This window comes from Chelonoidis abingdonii, chromosome 7 (assembly GCF_003597395.2).
Source record: "Chelonoidis abingdonii isolate Lonesome George chromosome 7, CheloAbing_2.0, whole genome shotgun sequence".
NCBI classification, from domain to species: domain Eukaryota; kingdom Metazoa; phylum Chordata; order Testudines; family Testudinidae; genus Chelonoidis; species Chelonoidis abingdonii.
Window position 1 is genome coordinate 29,725,928 of NC_133775.1, and position 19,427 is coordinate 29,745,354.

At 41.8% G+C, this 19,427-nt stretch overlaps 1 protein-coding gene and 1 long non-coding RNA gene across 2 annotated transcripts; both read left to right on the plus strand.

Moving 5' to 3' along the window:
• Positions 1 to 1,752: 1,752 nt before the first annotated feature.
• DNASE2B (deoxyribonuclease 2 beta) lies at positions 1,753 to 14,436 on the plus strand. The gene is made up of 6 exons (XM_032798873.2): positions 1,753 to 1,919; positions 5,589 to 5,766; positions 9,374 to 9,455; positions 11,044 to 11,205; positions 13,084 to 13,281; positions 13,924 to 14,436. The coding sequence occupies exons 1-6, from the start codon at positions 1,774 to 1,776 to the stop codon at positions 14,277 to 14,279; spliced, it is 1,122 nt and encodes a 373-aa protein (XP_032654764.1). The 5' UTR covers positions 1,753 to 1,773; the 3' UTR covers positions 14,280 to 14,436.
• Positions 14,437 to 16,056: 1,620 nt separating this feature from the next.
• LOC142047093 (uncharacterized) lies at positions 16,057 to 19,165 on the plus strand. The gene is made up of 3 exons (XR_012656242.1): positions 16,057 to 16,690; positions 16,979 to 17,112; positions 18,872 to 19,165. It is a non-coding gene; the product is annotated as an uncharacterized LOC142047093 (long non-coding RNA).
• Positions 19,166 to 19,427: the final 262 nt, after the last annotated feature.

Genomic DNA, 19,427 nt, shown 5'->3' on the forward strand with positions numbered 1-19,427 from the left:
ATGCAGAATCAGACTTGTATGAAAAACGCTGTGTGCCTCTTCTTTGTGTTAGAGCTCTGGTGAACCTGAGATTGTGTTCTAAATGCTTTAACGCCTGTAACCATTCCAAACCTGTCTTTGTTTTTAATCAATAGAGACATTAAGGAAGTAGTAATGATGCTGCTGGAAAATGATTTATAATTTGCTCACCATACTGACTGTTTGACTTCACAAAAGTGAATTCCTTCAGGAACAAAGATAAATTAAGGGAGATGAGGAACTGCATTCTATAAATTAAAAGCACATTTGTAAATAAATTGCAGCACATTGTAGTGTGACTTTTAAAAAATGAACGGAGAAAGAAACAAATTTATCCAGAATAAATATGCTGCATTATACTGGTCTTTTTATATACCTTTTCTAGACGCTGCCATGATACTTCTCGGCATTTACTGCATGACAAAATGATGAAATGTTTTTGCAGATACCCAGGATACATTGTTCTCTAGTTTTGATCTAAAAAGATAAATAACATGATAATGTACACTGGCATACAGAATACAACATGCACAGTTTGTCCTGATTACTGTAAATGTTTTGGATGAAAATGGGTTTTGCGGATGAGGAGGATGTCACTGAATTCTAGCTATGTCATTCTATACACCTAATCAGCATGCACAGTAGGTGACAATAACTAAAGAGCTGCATTTATCAGGGACTCTTATCCTTGAGGTTTGATCTATATTTAAAAATTAGGTTGACAATACCACACCCTTCACCACTGTAGGCACAACTAACCCCCATTAGCAGCTTTGTCTAAAGAAAAGTGCTTCTATTGATTTAGACTTTGTTCTGAGAGTAGTGTTCCTACAGGGATGGAAAAAACCCTTCCATTGGTCTAGACTGCATCTACACTATGGGTTTATGCCAGCATAGCAATGGTGGCGTAGTTCCTGTGTTGTAGTATAGTAGCACTCACACCAAGAAAAGGGCAGGGCAAGCAAGAATCAATGGACTGAAAAAATCCACTACTAGAACTTGACCGTTAGAAGATATAATGTCAAAACACTCCTGGTGGCTGGTCTGATTGAAGAAGGCTAAAGAGGAGGTTTCATTAATGAGACTGAGAATTTGGTCCACAGTGTGGCATAATTAGGCTATATAAAACTGGTAGAGCAAAAGGATAGCTGATGAAAGTAAAAAGGCTGTAACAATATTTCTTTATAAAACTCTTTGAGATCTACTGAATAAAAGAACTATATAAGAGCTAAGTATTATTATTATTTACTATATTCCAAAAGAGTGCACAGCTGTCCTACCACAAAGGTACTTTCAGACAGGTATGAGAAGAGTGTTGGCTTTGTCATACAAAAGACTCCACCAGAAAATTTAAGAAGGGCCCAAGTTCCAAAGTTCAGATCCAGAACTGAAATCATACTTTTACCAAAGTTCAGGGCTACAAAATCCAAGGGGTCCAGTCCAATCAAATGCAAAAAAGATTCACAATAGGAAAGGTCAGCCGAATCTAACAATTTCTTCAAAATATAAAATAGATTATCCACATTTGTGTACCAGATGAAAGAGCCAATGTTCTGTATGAAGAAACAGTACTTGAAAAGAGAATGACCCAGTAGCTTAGCATCTCACAAGAACTCTCCATGTTTTGCAGCACTGCAGCTGGTCGGGAAATGTGTTTTTATGGCTGTGAAACATTGTGTTGAGAGCTGACGGGGTGGAAACTAAATCAGACAAGAGAAATGCACTTCACAAAACAACTTCTCCTTTTAAAATCTGATGTTTGCTCATTCTGTAAAGCTGAGACCAGAAATGACTGCAGGATATTTATGGAGTTGTGTTTTTTTGCTGTTATTTAGTTCCATCAGGTCCCTGTGGGCAGCTGAAATTTCCTGCAAAAGTGAAGATGGTGACCCGGTTGATTGGTAGGTAAAGAACATGTATGGAGAAATTCTGGAATGTAAAATCATTAAGTAGATGGATCAGAGAACTGTAATGCATATGAATTTGTGTCTCAGTCTCTTCTACTTTTGGAGGTAGCCGTTGAACCATGGCTGGTGAGTGAAATGTAGATTACTGAAATCTAATTGAATTTCATTGTAATCAACCCATCATTGCATTATGACTAACTGCAAAACAATTGTTGGTTGACAAAAAAAACAACAACCCTCATTTCCTGTGATCAAAGTGAGCATGCAAGCTGTGTTCTTATGGCAAACCTCCAGGAGGTAGGTGCATTTAAAGCAGCATTGGTAGCATCCAGGTTACAGTGAGTTGTTGCAAAAGTGACTTTTCACTGCTAGGAACAGGGCCGGCTCCAGGCACCAGCACAGCAAAGCGGTGGCACATCCGGGTCTTCAGCGGTAATTTGGCGGCAGGTCCCTCAGACCCTCTTGGAGGGAAGGACTGGCCGCTGAATTGCCTCCGAAGAATGAAGCGGCACGGTAGATGTGCCACCGATTGCGGCCTGTTTGTTTGTTTTTCTCTTCACCGCTTGGGGCAGCAAAAAAGCTGGAGCTGGCTCTGGCTAGGAAACATGGTTGACAATAGGAAAGTTGGGAGTCTTTGTTGTTATCTTAGGCCAGTCCTCATAAGGTGTTTGTATCATAACAAAACATTCGCGTGAATTGACCCCCTTCCTTGAATTGTGTGAAAAATAAAACTGAACCCCCTCCAGATGGACCCAGACTGAGCATATTGGCAAGCAGAGTGTAGAAAAGTGCTGTTCTGTGATTAAAGAGAGGATATCATCTTCTGGGACTGTAGGTCATGTGGGGCTATCAGTCTCCAGAAATGCCAACACTAGAACTGGCAGCAGTAACTGGCATCAGTGTGCTTACAATATTAAATCACTAAACTGATTGATTAGATAATGCACCTTGACCATGAAAAGCGTTAACTATTATTATTATTCGTAAATCTAATCACAGACTTTAGCAATGGAACAGGTACTGTTAGAAACACTGATCACCAAGGATAAACATCAACCAATTTTTAAAAAGAAAACAGTCATTTCTTACAGATTATCCCAATGAGCAATCTGGATACAAGTCACATACTTGAAAAATTAGGCCCTGATCCTGCTAACACTTGTTGAGCACATGCTTTACTTTAGTCATATGACTAGTCCCACTGAAGTCAATACTCCATTGTTCATAAGACTGTCTTTGTTCTGTGTCTGCACACTGCTTAGCACAATAGGATCTTGTCCTAGATGCTACAACAATAATAATAATGAATGTTTGCTGGGTCAGATCCTTAGCACAGCCTGTCGACGGGGTAAAGACAATATCACTTTTCAATCCCTTCAGCGTAGAATTTGTACGTCTTAGGGCTAAAAGAAGAACATATTTCATCATAATATAATGGCAAAACACATAAACTTACTGATCACAAATGCTCAGGGAAATTCCTCTACTCTGCTTATTATGAAAGACTTATGAGATATCATATCCCTTAGGCCTGTACATTTTTGCAATTCAGTTATATTGTTTATATTACACAATCATGGGTGTTGGCAATGCAATGAGTCTATGACTATTTAAGACATTTTAAATGTTCAGAGACAGGTAGCTAAGGCTCCAACCCTGCAAAATGACCTGTGCAGGTGGACTCCTGCATCAATGTGAACCGTGTAGATTTGTTTATAAGATTGGTTCCCAAGATACATAGAATCAAGTTTTTAAGGGGTAAAAAGTGGGAAATTTCTTTCGAAGTATGGCTACTTTATCAAGAAGGCCATATGCTTCACTTCTTTGGTAATTCAGGCCTGTTGCTAAAAAAATATTCAAGGGTTACTTGATTCCGACTTTCTGTGGTCTGAAGTAGCAATGAGGAGCAGAAGTGAAACTGTTGCATAAAACTTCCTATTGCACAAAAGACAATTGCATGCTATAAAACTGATTGCACTGAATTCTAATTACAGTATTCAGTTAGCAGCAGGCTGAACTGAGTACTTAATATTATTTGGTTTCATTCTACAATATTCCATAGTTGCTGCTTATTGGCATTCTTGCACCTTCCTCACTTGCATTTCATACTAAACTAGATGGATCACTTGTCTGATTTACTATGGCAACAATTATGTTCCCAAGACTCATCTGGAATAAACTCTATATCAAGGGAATAAGTTGTCAAACGTCTCCAGGTATTTACATTACATTTAGGAGCTCATCTTGTAATCTTTGCTCATGTAAAACTCGCCCTGTACTCAGTAAGAGTTTAATCTGTGCAAAGGATTGTAGAATCAATAATCTGTTATGAGGGCAGAATGTGCCTCTTCTTCATTCATTTGAATGAACTCAGAAGTTTATCCACAAAAAAGAAAACCACCTCCACGAGAGGTGTACAGTCCTTATTGGTGATGCTTTTGTGGTGATGTGCAAGTGAAGACACGTTCATCCTGTTTACACAGCTTTTAGCCTCTGGAGGATATCCCACAGTGCCTAGGTGATCACTCTGGCCAGCAGCTCTGATGTCAGTAAACAGATGTCCACTCCTCCCCCTGTAAAGTCCCAGGAACTTTGAAACTCCCCTTCCTGTTTTCTTGGAAAGTGCTCACTTATCTGGCCAGGTGACAATGACTGCTCCAGGGACCAAACGATCCCCTGCTCGACGCAATGCTGAGCTACTGGAGCTGATCAGTGTTTGGGGAGAGGAGGCTGTGCAGGGACCCAGGATGCCCTGCGATCACACACATCCCCTTCCCACAAAACTGGAGAGAGCTGCACTGCGGGATAGCTGCCCTACAGCGCTGCTCTCATCAGCGATGCATGTGCTGCTAATGTAAACCCTCCCTGATGCCTGAGAAATTAAGTGAGTACACAAACCAGCACTTTACTTTCACTGGGTCCCTATCACTGGTGAAATTTACAGTACAAAAACTCTGCAAGTGTAGACATAGCCCTAGACTCCTAGCGACATCTGTGAAACCCCTATTGCCTTCTGCACGTTTTCAGAGGTGTAACTGATTGAAACTTACTGAAGGATTCTGTTGCTGAACCACAAGGAGGAATAGAATCTAGCTCATTCTGTTTAGCTGTGTTAGGGCTCTGAAGGGCTAACAGATGCAAAAAGCAATAAAAAAGATTTTCTGTCAGTAGCTGTGACACAGACAGCAGAATTGTTGAATAAGACAGCGTCATTTTTCAGTGTAGAATTGCACTGCAAAGTATTCTACATAGCAATGGACATGCTTCAGGGTGTCTAGAATACTAAGGGCTAAAGTCAGGCCCACCACTGTAAGTGGATTTAACACTCTTAACTTCAATGGAATTACACCCACTTACATTAGCACTGAGTGTTGCCTAAGACTTTTGTTTCCTCTGAAACAAAGCTGCGTAGGGCTACCATCCACAATGATAATTCCAGAACACTGACTCATGCTGTGGATATGTTTCTATTTTATATATATTTATATTTTTGGAACATACTTTTAAAATGTTTTCAGTTGAAATTTATTTTCATGGGTACAGTTCTCTCTGCAGGAGGCCCTGTTGACTCAAAGCTCTCATGTGGCACAAAGGAAAAGGGACTATGGCTTATCCATCCCAATAGAATGATTTATAATTACTAATAATCCTTCATTGTTTCAGGTTTCTTCTTTACAAGTTACCAAAGTATATAAGAAAAGCGAGTCCTGGGACTGGGCTGGAGTACATGTACATGGATTCTTTGACGCAAGCTTGGCAATTGAGTAAATTCCTGATCAATATGACACAAAGTGCCCTGGGGCAAACATTAAACCAACTTTATGAAGCTTATAAATCCAAGGCAAGGCATATTTCATATTTTAACACATTTTCTTTATATTATAGTTTTAAAAATACTTCTAAAATGTAAATGAAATGAAACCAGTGACTGAGCCAAAATAAGTGTTTATAACCATCGTGTGACCTGATTGAAGAGGTTCAACTAAAACATCTTATTTTAATAAAAAGAGGAATATACTGACTGATCTGCACCAACACAGGTCTGCAAACATTCATGGAGGAGGGCAGATTGCTTGCAGGTTTACTGGAAGGCCCTATGTATTTGAGTGAGTTCTCAGTTGTAAAACCTTTCACACAGTTTAAAAATTGCTAAGAATTCCTTAGGTTGTAAGTTTTTGGGGGCAGTGTGATGTTGTTTGTTTAAAATATAATCATGCAAATCATTATTGCTACCACTGTTATATAATTGCAACAAATCTTATACAAAGATGGCCAGAAAGGGTTAAACAGCTTGCAGGCTGAATGACTCAAAGCAGCCTTTAAAGTCATGTTAGAAAGTATGCAAATGGTAATGAGGGCCATTCAATGTTAGATTGGCTAGAACTTTGAAAAGCAAACCTATATTATTAAAAGTTAGACATGATATTAATTGTCTGTGCATATTCATAAACATTAGCCATGTAAACAGACAGTTTCTGTCTGTCACTATAATTATTAATTCAGAAATTAAAAGGGAATATTAACATTTAGGTGAATCTTGGGTGAAATAATGTTATTGTCTATATGTGTCTTTGAAGTCTGTGATAGACTGACTAATGGATAAATTGCCTTATGTTAATTTGTGTAACTAATTACTGGTGGTGCTTAGGAAACAGAAGGTTACATCAAAAGCCTATTGTTTACCCAGGACTGTATGGTCAAGTGGCTGCTAGAAAACTGTATAAAAGGTCCCAGTCCTTTTTATCTCAGATCTGATTAAGCTTCATCAGGGGAAGTTTGATATTGGACAATAACCTATGGATTAAATTCTAAAAGAACTCTTTGCAGCTACAACGTTCACCATCTCTGTTATGAATCTGAACCTCAAGAACTGAACTCATGTCTGTATGTATATTGATCTTTAACCATCCTCTCTCTCTTTTCTTTTTTAATAAATTTTAGTTTTGTTAATACAAATTGGCTGTAAATGTGTATTTGGGTAAAATCTGGAATATTCATTAACCTGGGAGGTAATGTGTCTGATCCTTTGGGATTGGTAGAACCTTTCCTTCTATATGATTAAATAAGATTTTTATTAATCCTCATTATATCTGACTTGGGTATCTAGGTGGAGGCCTAAGGCTGGGTTACTTTAAAGAAACTGTGTTATGGATTTCTGAGTAACCAGTGAGGTATAGCAGAAGCTAATTTGGGCTGGCTTGGTAAATCTAGACAAATTAGAGGATTGGGCCTAAAGAAACCCGATGAGGTTCAACAAGGACAAGTGCAGAGTCCTGCACTTAGGACGAAAGAATCCCATGCACTGCTACAGACTAGGGATCGAATGGCTAGGCAGCAGTTCTGCAGAAAAGGACCAAAGGACCTAGGGTTACAAGTGGACAGGAAGCTGGATATGAATCAACAGTGTACAGTGTGCCCTTGTTGCCAAGAAGGCTAATGGCATTTTGGGCTGTATAAGTAGGGGCATTGCCAGCAGATCAAGGGACGTGATCATTCCCCTCTATTCGACATTGGTGAGGCCTCATCTGGAGTACTGTGTCCAGTTTTGGGCCCCACACTACAAGAAGGAAAAATTGAAGAGAGTCCAGTGGAGGGTAAAAAAATGATTAGGGAACTGGAGCAGATGACTTATGAGGAGAGGCTGAGAGAACTGGGATTGTTTAGTCTGCAGAAGAGAAGAATGAGGGGAAATTTGATAGCTGCTTTCAACTACCTGGAAGGGAGTTCCAAAGAGAATGGATCTAGACTGTTCTCAGTGGTAACAGATGACAGATCACGAGTAAAGGTCTTGAGTTGCAGTGGGGAGAGGTTTAGGTTGGATATTAGGAAAAGCTTTTTCACTAGGCAGGTAGTGAAACACTGGAATAGGTTACCTAGGGAGGTGGTGGAATCTCCTTCCTTAGAGGTTTTTTAGGTCAGGCTTGACAAAGCCCTGGCTGGGATGATTTAGTTGGAAATAGGTCCTGCTTTGAGCAGGGGGTTGGACTAGATGACCTCCTGAGGTCCCTTCCAACCCTGATGTTCTATGATCTAAGTATTGGAATACCCACCAGCTTTGAGGATTGTTTGCCCCATTCTTTGCAGTTCACCCTAATTGACTGACCTCAGCTGGCTCCTCTGGGACCTCAGTCCGAGGCAGGAAAAGTCTTTCTGACATGTGTTTATACAGCATCTAGTACAATGGGTTCCTTGTCCATGGTGGGCTCCTAGGTGCTACCGCAATACAAATAATAAAGTATTGTGATAAATAATATATTGCCAATAGAAAAGATATTCAAAATTCAGATTTTTACGTTCTCTATGGGCCCTGTCTTGTCATCCTTACTCATGCTGAGCACTATCTGAATCTTCATGTACTTCCACTGAAATCAATATGACTACTCACAATGCAACATACTCTTTGTGGGGCCTGGTATTCCACTGTTCCGCACCTTGCATGGTCATTTAGACTTGTGCAAAGTGGTTGAAAATGGTATTAGAGCCAAACGTTTTATACCCACTATACACAGATATAAATGACTGTACAAGGAAGTGGAGAATCAAGCTCTGCCTGAATACAGTTGGCAGAATTGAGTTTTATGTGTGTAACTATTCTTTGCTGTCCATATAATCTAGTATGTAAGTTTTCCTCCTTACTGTTCTGAGCACAGTGGTTCTTAGCTCTTTCACAACTGTCCATAATCTAGAGAATGTACCATCACTTTTCCCCATCTCTGGTCACAAAGAGGTGAATTAGACATTGAGTGTTAATCTTGGCTATGTCTTTTCATTTTCCTTGTGGGTTCAGGTTAGAACCGTAACATTATTTTAACATATTTAGTTTATTTGAATTTGTGTATAGGAGAGATTGCAAGAAGCTAATCAAATATTTGCATTATCCTTGTGCTCAGTAAGTGGAAGATGCTGTTTACAATCCCACACTGTAGCCAATAGCAGCTAATCTTTCAGTTGTGCCAAGACTTGGGGAGAACTCTAAACTCTACTGAAAATGATTAGGCCAGTGGTTCTCAATCTATTTACCATTGTGGCCTGCATATGGAACTCTCTCTGTGTAATGTGGGCCACTTTCTCAACATATTGTTGTAAATCAACAGCAGACTGCAAAAGAAAAAGCTGCACTGCAGGTTGTTGCCCAATAAAGCCCTTACAAATCATGTTATTGCACATATCTCACCTAGCCATCTCTCTGGGAAGGCCTCTTCTACTGCTCAGGAGAACATGCATTTTTGGTTGCACTTCATATTACGTGAAAGAATCGAAATCTCAAAGCTGTATTCTGTTTTAATTTACTCTAGTGCTAACCCCTTTCAAATCAATGTGGTTGCAGCCATGTGAGAGGAGAATTTGTCCCAAAGTTTTCCATTTCTGAAGTTCTTTATTCTGTTACAAATAAAAGTACTTTCCTTTCTTTGAATTTAATGCTTCACTAATTGGATATTTCTCTGCAGAATGACAGCACTGCCTATGTGATATACAATGATGATGTTCCTCACTCAAAGCATTACAGCTGGAAACAAGGACACACTAAAGGTACAGGGATAGTCCCATAGTACTGTTCTTTGCTTTTTTCTTTATGGATGAGAACTTCTGTCTTTATCTATCTCTATATATTGAAAATGAAACCCCTGTTTGAGCCAAAGCAAAAGAGCAGTTTGTGTGGAAAGGTTTGTCGTGTAGGTAATATTAACACATGCTATTGCTGTATCTACATTTTTTGGATTTCTCTTCATGGCATCTGTGCTATAGAGCAGCTCCACATCTTCAGTGCCCTTACACCCTTCTCACTGGCACTGAAATTAACATTCCTCACTTTTTTGCAAGTAGAAAGCCACACTCTGCCCTTTGCCCAGTTGCAGCCAGTGTTGCCAGAAACACTGGCTGGGACAGCAACAGCTTTTCAACTATCCTATGTGACAGAATGAGAAATACAAACTCCCAAATTCTGCTCTACAGATAGAAAATTACATGGCGGGTAAGGAACTGAGCCTATGATTCAGGAAATGACTTAAGCATGTGCTTAAATCCCACTGAAGTCACTGGGACTTAAGCACATGCTTAAAGTTAAACAAATGCTTATGTGGTTACTGCACTGGGGACTCAGTGAATTTCTAATTGTTCCAAGGGGGCAGGGGCCAGATTTGGCCAGAGTCCCTGTAGAATGAGCAGAGTCTTTGACCCCCTAAATCTTCAGATTGCAGATGTGATGAGGTCCCTGGAAACCTTGTCTCTTCTCTACCTCCATGGCAGTTTGCCTGCTGTGAGAGCCATTTTCCCCCCACCTGCTAAGCCACGCTTGTGGGGGGGATTTGCTCAGTGGTGGTGGACACCATGTTGAAAGGGTGAGTTTTCTCTTACATGATGAATCCCTATCAGGCTGGCTGAGGATCAGGTGCTATGGTGTGGAGATAGAGCCAAAGCCATTATTCTTATGCTGTTAGATTTCTAAATATAATTTAGATGGGAAGTAAAAAGGAGGTGTTGGCCTTTGCGCTCATTAAAGATCCCATGGTACTTTTCCCAAAGTAGGGGGTCAGCTCCGGTCAGGTTCCACTGGAGAGTTTATTAATCACTTTCTTTCCTAGCATGTCATGTAGCATTGCCATAAATGGATGATTCTGTTCCATAGAGATGGCTGCACTTTAGTGGTAGACAAACTGACTCCTGTATTTATAGTTTGTAAAATGTTTTGGGATCCTTTGAAAAAAATATGCTGTAGAAAGACAATACAAAGGAAACTAAGATAGCTGGGTTGTATTTCTAGCTCTGCCATAAACTTTCTGGGACACCATGGTCAAGTCATTTACCCTCTCTATGCCTCAGAGTCCACATTTATAAAATGAGTCTAATACTTACATCAAAAAGAGGTATGAGGATGAATGCATTAATATTTGTGAAAAATTTACAGATCTTTGAATGGGAGGCACCATAGGTGTGAAAAGTGTCGTCGTCAGTTTATTATCTATTAAGATAATGTATAATATTAGCATAAAGAAAGTTAAAATAGGACAGTACCATCCAGTTTGAATTGTATTGCCCTCTGGTATTAGAATAGTACAATGTTCTTATGTGTTTCCTAGATGAGTTTCTTAATTTATCTGCAATAACTATACTTTGACAGGATTTCTGCTCTTGGACAAATCACAAGGTTTCTGGTGGATTCACAGCATCCCTCTGTTCCCTCCATTTCCTGAGGAGGGTTATGGATATCCACCAACCGGAAAGCAAAATGCTCAGATGGCCATCTGTATAACATTCAGATATAACCAGTTTGCAGAAATAGGTATGGCAAGCTCTTCCTTAATCAGTATGTGTGTAAAGGACTTTGAAAATGTAAAGCTTTGTAAAAGTGCACAATTGTCATTATTAATAATAATTTCAACTTTCTTCATAATTTAAAATACTCTGATAACATCAAATGGGCGTTGCTGGAGCTGGAGTAATAGCACTGACACATCAGAAGTATATTTGCAATGTTCTTGTAGTCATGTTGGTTGCAAGGTATTAGAGAAACAAGGTGCGTGAGGTAATTTCTTTTATTGGACCAATTTCTGTTGATGAAAGAGACAAGCTTTTAACCTACATTGAGCTCTTCTTCAGGTAAAATACAGTACGTAGTAATAGCGAGATAGAAATTTATACAAGTATCTTTTGTCACATAAAATATCAATACTAAAAACAAATGGAAATAAATCTCTTGAACACCTGATTCAGAAATACTGGCATGTACCTCAGAATATAATTCTGCTCTGAAAAGTGACTGTAAAAAGCATTGTGGGATGCAATGTTCATTGTCCCTCAATGCTTTTCATATCATGTGTGCTCAGTTTGAGTCAAGAGATGTCTCACTGAATTACTAGCCCTGCAAACTCAACCTGGATTCTGAAAGTCAGGTTCTGTTCTTTCCTGCTCACACATCTTCAGTGATAAGGATTCTGCATGCCACTTTACATTCCTGGATCACAGTATAAGTTCCAATCAGTTACACCTGTGAAACCCTTTCCCCAGCAATAGGACTGCAGAAGGGTCCATAAAGGTGGACAGAAACTCAGTGTTCCAATGCCTTGAGTTTTAGGTGCCCCGCCAGTTATTGGGATCAACAGCCCTGAGTTAGGTGCCCCTGTACAATGCCTGGGAGAGAGAGGCACCTAAAAACGAGATTCACATCTAAATTAGCAAATAGGAAACGCTGAGGACATGGGCGGGGCTTATGCCCTTTTCCTCAAAGAGAGCTAGGCAGCTAACAGGAGGCACATCCTGCTACATGGGATTCACTCTCCTAGAGTTAGGTGCCTAAACCAGGTTAGTTCTTTCTTGCAAAATACACTGGTGGTGCCCTTAAGCCCAGTGTCACTGAAGCAGGGACTGGAACCTCAGTCTCCCAAGTGAGTGCCCTAACCACTGAGTCATAGAGTAATTCTCACTTTTTCTCTGGCCCAATGTATATGTAAGTATTTTGTACAAATTTCAACAGGATGGTCTAAGAAACATCTAGCCCAGATACCCATAGCAATGGTGGGCAACCTGCAGCTGCAGGCTGCACATGACCTGTCCGGGTAATCCACTGTCAGGCCTCAAGACAGTTTGTTTACACTGACCATCCGCAGGCACGGCCACCTGCAGCTCCTAGTGGCCACGGTTCACCATTCCTGGACAATGGGAGCTGTGGGAAGCAGCGGCCAGCATGTTAGACACTTACATCTTTTTGCAGATCTACCCTCAGTGACCCTTCTGCAGCCCTATTGCTGGGGAAGGGGTTTCACAGATGTAACTGACTGGAACTTAGATCCTAATCCTGCAGACATGCCTGTGCTTACACATGTGACTTGCATTCAATGGGACTGTGTGTGCGAGAAGTGTCTGCAGGATTGAGGCCTTCACTCACCGTTCTGTCAGTGATGCACAAGAGGAAATAGAACCCAGCTTACACTATCAGCTGGGTTGAATTGGCAGAGCTCATGGGAATAAAAAGCAGTAGAAATAGTTTTTTCTCTAAAGTCAGTAAATCTGATCTTGAACATATTAAAGAGAGAGGATGTGAGGAGTGAAACAGTACCACATTTATCTAGTTACTTGTCAGATTAGAACCATACTTTAGGAACTTAATTGCTTATCTTTAAGTCCTAATCTTGTACTTGTTATTGTCTTTGGTTTTGTTCAGACAAACAGTTGTTATGCTACAATCCAAACATCTATAGCTGTTCCATCCCTGACATCTTTCACCTTGACCTCCCAAATCTGCAAAAGCTTTGTGTAGGTTCTGCACTGCCTCTAATCCCTTGGCGCCACCTCTCCAAACTCCAGTCAGCCCAAGGAGAAAACTTCCTCCACTTTGCTAAATCACGCTTTTTTGTTGATGGTAAGAAAAACTGTCCTTATCAAATACACGCTCTTGGGAAATTAACAAAGCATTTTCTTGAAGGGAAACAGAGAAGTACAACCACAGACAGGAACATAACAGACGGTAGGGAACATTGTTGCATCATAATACTGACACTTTTGGAAACCACTAACAAATACACAAAATAGGAGATATACTAGTAGCAAGATATTCAGAGCAAAGATAAAAGCTGCATGGCACTTTGTATTGTAAGGTGTTCAGTATAGGGATCTTCTAAAAATGACTCTACTTCTACTACTCAAAGGAAAAAATGGGTTTGGGTATTTCTTTTTTGCTGTTTCAGCATGTAAGAAGAAGGTATGAAAGATTTCTTTTTCAGTGTTTGGTTGCTTGCTTTTTCCTGCTTATTCCTTGCATTAGAGATTCAAGTTGTGTCTTCTCTGGAAGACTGTAAGGTGGCTGGAGGACTAATGACATCACAAAAACTAAGAGATTGAGAGCTGAGCAAATGAGAGGGAAGGAAATATTAGTCAGACTGTTTCAAACTGTACTTTTGTTCAGTTTTTTAACACCTATTTAGCTCTTATAACTAAGTTAATGTCTTGAAGAAAGAACGTCTTTGTTAAAGATTATTTTCCCATATCTTCTAAAATTACACAGATATCTACGTAGCCTGGATGGCTCAACAGTTGCAGACAGATTTGTTAGCAGAATCCTGGCAGCATGATGGACAGGAGCTTCCGTCAAACTGCTCTCTCCAACACCATGTCTGCAACATAAACCTCATTAAGACACCATGGAATTCCACTTTCAGTTCCTATTATGATCACTCTAAATGGTGTGTTTCCTGGAGATATGAAGATCAGTGGACATGCATTGGAGACTTAAACCGTGCTCCTCAACAGGCTTGGAGAAGCGGTGGGTTCATTTGTGCCCAGAATCCGTACATTTACAAAGCTTTGAGACACATGATCCTCCATTACCATAGTTGTAATAACTCCCGAAGATGGATATAAATGAACCACAGTTCTCAAACACTGTATGCACCTATTACATAGAGTATGGAGATTCCCCTCCAATTCTGCTCTGAAAAATGGCATTGTAAGGTTCTGTGTTTTTTGCCTCTTGAATCATTTCTACAATAAAAGTGCTCAGCTTTTTACAAGTAAAAAATTTGAATTTTTTACTAGCTTCTAACCCGGGAAGCTCAATCAGGACTCTGAGACTCAAGCTGTAGTGTTTCCTTCTCTGACCTTTTCAACAATAGGTTCTGCTTGTCACACGTACACAACCCCATTGCCTTTGGTGTGTGCATAGATATAACTGATTGGTGCTTAGTAAGCAATGCCATTGATGAGGCATCAGAAGGAACAGAATCCAGCTCACTCTCCATAAGCTATTTTGGTTGTGCAGGATTAAAGGGCGTAATAAACACTGCTGTATAAATTTGTCACTTGTGGCCTGCTCAGGTGAAGTTAATGAGAAGTCACTGAAGTCAATGAGAGTCTTTTCATTGACTTCAGTGGGACCTGGATTATGTCCTAGAGTTAACAAAAATGACTGAATGCAAACAAGGAGGCAAGCAGACCTGTGGAGTAAGAAGGTGCTAGTTTTACACTTACTTTTTAGAGAAGAAAGACACTTTAAACCATAATTTCTCAATTTTTCAGAGGTGATTTTAGTGCATGAAGAAGTTACTCACTTTGTGCAGTAATGATGGTTCTTTGAGATATGTCCCCTTATGGGTGCTCTGCTCTAGGTGTGTTTGTGTCCCTGTGCTGCTGATTGGAGAACTTCAGTAGCAGTATCCATTGTGCCTGCACATGCACTGTCTCTCCTTGTGCTGTGCCATGAGGCTAGTCAGCTCGTCCAGGCTAACCATCCTCAATTCCTTCTCTACCACCGAGTCATAAACGAGAACTCCAAAGTAGAAGGGAGGAAAGTAGGTTGTGGAGCTCTCACAGGGGGACACATCTTGAACAACCATCGTTACTGCAGAAGGTGAGTAACCTCTTCTTCAAGTAGTGTCCCTATGGGTGTTCCATGATAAGTGACTACTGAGCAGTACCCCTCCTGGAGGGCTAGGCTTTGGAGTTAAGTCTGTTACAGATGAGAGTACTGTGGAGCTGAAAATGGCATCAGAAGCAGAGTCCCCAGTGATCACATAGTATTCTGCGAAGGTGCAGACTGATGCCCATGTCGCCACCCTGCAGATCTCTGAGATAGGGACATCCTTAAGGAAGGCAACAGATGAGGAGATTGATCTTGTGGAATGTGTACTGATCGAGGCAGGAGGAGTCATGTTATGAATTTGGTAGCACTGTCTAATGCAATTCAAGATCCATTTAGAGAGTCTTTGGGCTGATATTGCTGAGCCCTTGGATATTTCAGCCATAGAAAGGAAAAGTCTAAGGGACTTCCTAAAGGCTTTTGTCCTATTGAGGTAGAATGCCAGGGCTCCCCTAACATCTAAAGTGTGCAGTATAGCGTCCCTATTGTCTTGGAGAGGGTTGGGGTAGAAAATAGGAAGGTGGATTGACTGACTCATGTGAAAAGGGGAGGTTACCTTAGGGATGAACTGTGGATGTGGCCTGAGTGTAACCTTATCTGGAAAGAATGCTGTATAGGGGATGCACCATCAAAGCTACCAGTGGCACTGACTTTCTAATCTGCCTGGGAGTGCTCAAAGCTCCAGCTCTGCCCCTGCCCCCACTCCACCCTTTTCCCTGAAGCCCCCACCCTCCCTCCACCTCTTCCTGCCCACATCCCTACACTGCTTCACCCTGCCTCTTCCTGCCCTCGCTCCACCCCCTACCCCCACCTCCCCCTCTGCACACCACGTAACAGCTGATTCACACGAGCTGGAGGCACTGAGAGGGAGGTGGAGGTGCTTATTGGCAGGGCCACTGGCAGGAAAGAGACACTGGGGGGGAAGGCAGGGAGCTAGCCATCGGTGAGTGCTCAGCACCCACCATTTGTTCCCTGTGGGAGCTCCAGCCCTGGAAGAAAACAGAGTCAGTGCCTATGAAAGCTGCTGTCTCCCCTATTCTTCTAGCCAAAGTAATTGCTATCAGAAAGGCTGTTTACATTGATAGATACGTTAGTGAACAGGTGGCCATGGGATCAAAGAGGGGTCTAATCAGCCCATTCAGTACCAGGGTTTAGGTCCCATGAGGGGGTAGAGGTTGAGGGAAGAGGTTTATTATACCCTTAAGGAAGCTTGTAGTGGTTGGGTGCAATAGTATCGAGTATCCCTCTATGGCTGGTGAAAAGCTGTAATACGTGCTAGGTGGACCCTAAGAGAACTCAGGGATAACTCCAATTTTTAAAGGGTCAGAGCATATTCCAGAATATGGGAAAGAGTTGCTGACACTGGAGAGATTGTTGGGACATGCACCCAAATCTGAAACGTGGACCATTTCTGCAGGTAAATCAATCATGTGGAGGACTTTCTACTGTATAGTAGAACCTCTTTCACTTCCTTTGTGCATGAGCTTTCTAGGTGGTGGAACCACTCAGGAGCCATGCTTTCAGGCAGGAATCCCAAGTTGGGATGTAGGGTATGCACTTTTTCCTGCAAAAGGAGGTGCAGAATAGTCAGAAAGGAGATCAGTGGGCACCCTGCAAGCTGTGTCAGGTAAGGGTACCAGGTCTGTCTCACCCAAATAGGAGCAATCAGGATTTCGTGAGTTCCATCCCTTTTTATTTTTAGCAGGACCTTCAGCAGTAGAGGAAATGGGGAAAAAAGACTTAAAGAAGGTCTTTGTCCCAGGGGAGAAGCAGATCATCACCCAGAGACCACTGTCCCATTCCTGCCCTGGAGCAGTAGCGTGGACACTTCTTGTTCTGGTAAGTGGCAAAAAGATCTGTGGATGGCGTTCCCCATCAGATGAACATGTCACAGAGTACTGACGTGTACATAGCCCATTCATGATCGTGCTGGAATTTATGGCTGAGTTTGTCACTATCGAGTTCTGGTGGCAAGCCACGGACAAGGTGACATTGTGAGAGATGCACCAGTTCCATAGCCTCATTGGAGCTCAGTCATTCCTGATCACTTGCAGTTCGAAGAGACTGATGTGAAGAGACATCTCCACAGGTTACCATTTGCCTTGTGTTGTTAGGCCATTTAAATGTGTGCCCCATCCTATGAGCAATGCATCATTGGAAAGGAGGAGGATAAAGACATCTGCAAGAAGGGGATCCCTTCGCATACACTGGCTGGGTTCTTCCACTGTCCAAGGAGTTTTTGATCCTGGTGGATAGTGACAGGGATTTGTCCAGAGTCCAGTAGTTCTCAACCTGCAGCCCATGGTCTGCTTGTGACCCAATCAGCACACAGCTGTGGCCCATGTGACTTCCTCAGGACCATACAGGTAGTATTGGATGCAGGCCACGGTGGTAAATAGATTGAGAACCACTGGTCCAGACTGTCCCTGTTCCACCTGTAAACCAAGATAAACCATAGTTGGAGGGCTTGCATGTGGAGGTATCATAGCCGTGCTCACTGCCATATGCTCCAGCAGTTGGAGTCAGAGTCTGACTGGTACTTGAGGACTGCATTGAGCCGTGTCTGAGCGAGATAAGAAATAGGAACCTGTGTTGAGGTAGGAAGGCTTTGGCCTATAGAGCATCCAGGGTGGCCCCTATGAACTCCAAGCATTGCACTGGCATGGGTGTCAACTTCTGGATGTTGATCTGCAAGTCTAGTTCTGTAAACATGGGTATCATGGTGTTGGTGGCTTGACAAGCCTCCTGGAGCGACCGGGCTCTGAGGAGACAATCATCCCGATAAAGATAGATAATTATCCCTTGCGAGTGTAGATGAGTGGCTACCACTGAGAGAACTTTGGAAAATATACTTGAGGCTGATGAGAGTCCAAAGGGAAGGACTTTGTATTAATAACGGTCATGTCCCAGAATGAATCTGAGGAAACGCCTATGAGCCAGTAGTATTGAAATATGACAGTATGCGTCCTGTAGGTCGAGGGCCGAAAACCAGTCTCCCTGTTCCAGTTATGGAATGATCGTCGATAAGATGACCATCCTGAATTTCTGAGCCTTGACAAACTTGTTGAGAGTTTTGAGGTCCAGAATGGATCTCCAACCTCCCTTCCTTTTGGGTATTAGGAAGTAAGGACGGTAGAATCCCTTGCCTTGAGGTACTGTTCTATTGCTCCTAATTGCAGGAGTTGATCTATCTTGTGTCATAGTAGACTCTTGTGAGAAGGATCCCTGAAAAGAGACAGGGAAGAGTGTTGTGGAGGGGGTAGGAAGGTGAAGTGGATGAAGTATCCAGATTAGACAATCTCTGGGACCCATCTGTCTGATGTTATGTGTTCCTAGGCACTATAGAACACTGCCAAACAGTGATCAAACAGGTGCATGGTCATGGACAGTGGTGGGGAGTAGTCTTGTGATGCTTCAACCTGCCCGTCAAAAGTGATGATTATAGACAGGGGGCTAGGTAAAAGATTGTGGACTGAACAGCTTATGTTTCATGAATCTTCCCTTTTTCCTTTGGGGATCATAATGGCGCTGTGATTTTAATTGAGAAGAGTAAGGCCTGTGCTGGGACTGCAGGCTAAAATGTCTCTTTTTGCCCCAGTGTGTAGATATCTAGCGACCTGATGATGGCCCTTGAATCCTTCAAGGTGAGGAGGGAGGCAAAGAGCTTCACACCCTCGAAGGACAGGTCCTCCACTGAGGTCTGCACCTCCTTCAGGAATCCCAGCAGGTGGACCCATGATGCCCGTCTCCTTATCACAGCCGTGGAGATGGATCTAGCTGCTGTGTCAGTGGCATTAAGGACTAATTGCAGCAATCTTTTTACCACCAGTTGTCCCTCCTGAACAATGGCCTTGAAGGATTCTTGATAACTCTCTGGAAGCTTATCAATAAAGTCATGCAATCTGTTGTAATTCATGTGGTCATATTTCACTGCAAGCACCTGGTAATTGGCAATATGAAACTGTTAGGTGGCCAATGAATACGCCTTCCTGCCAAAGAGATTGAGGTGCTTCCAGTCCCTGTCATAGGGCATTGCCCTAGAATGATTATGTCAACCACAAGAGTTTACAGCATCCACTGTGATGGAATTGGGTGGCTGATGGGAGAAAAAGAACTCTGATTCCTTTGTGGGGACATAATATTTCTTGTCCGCA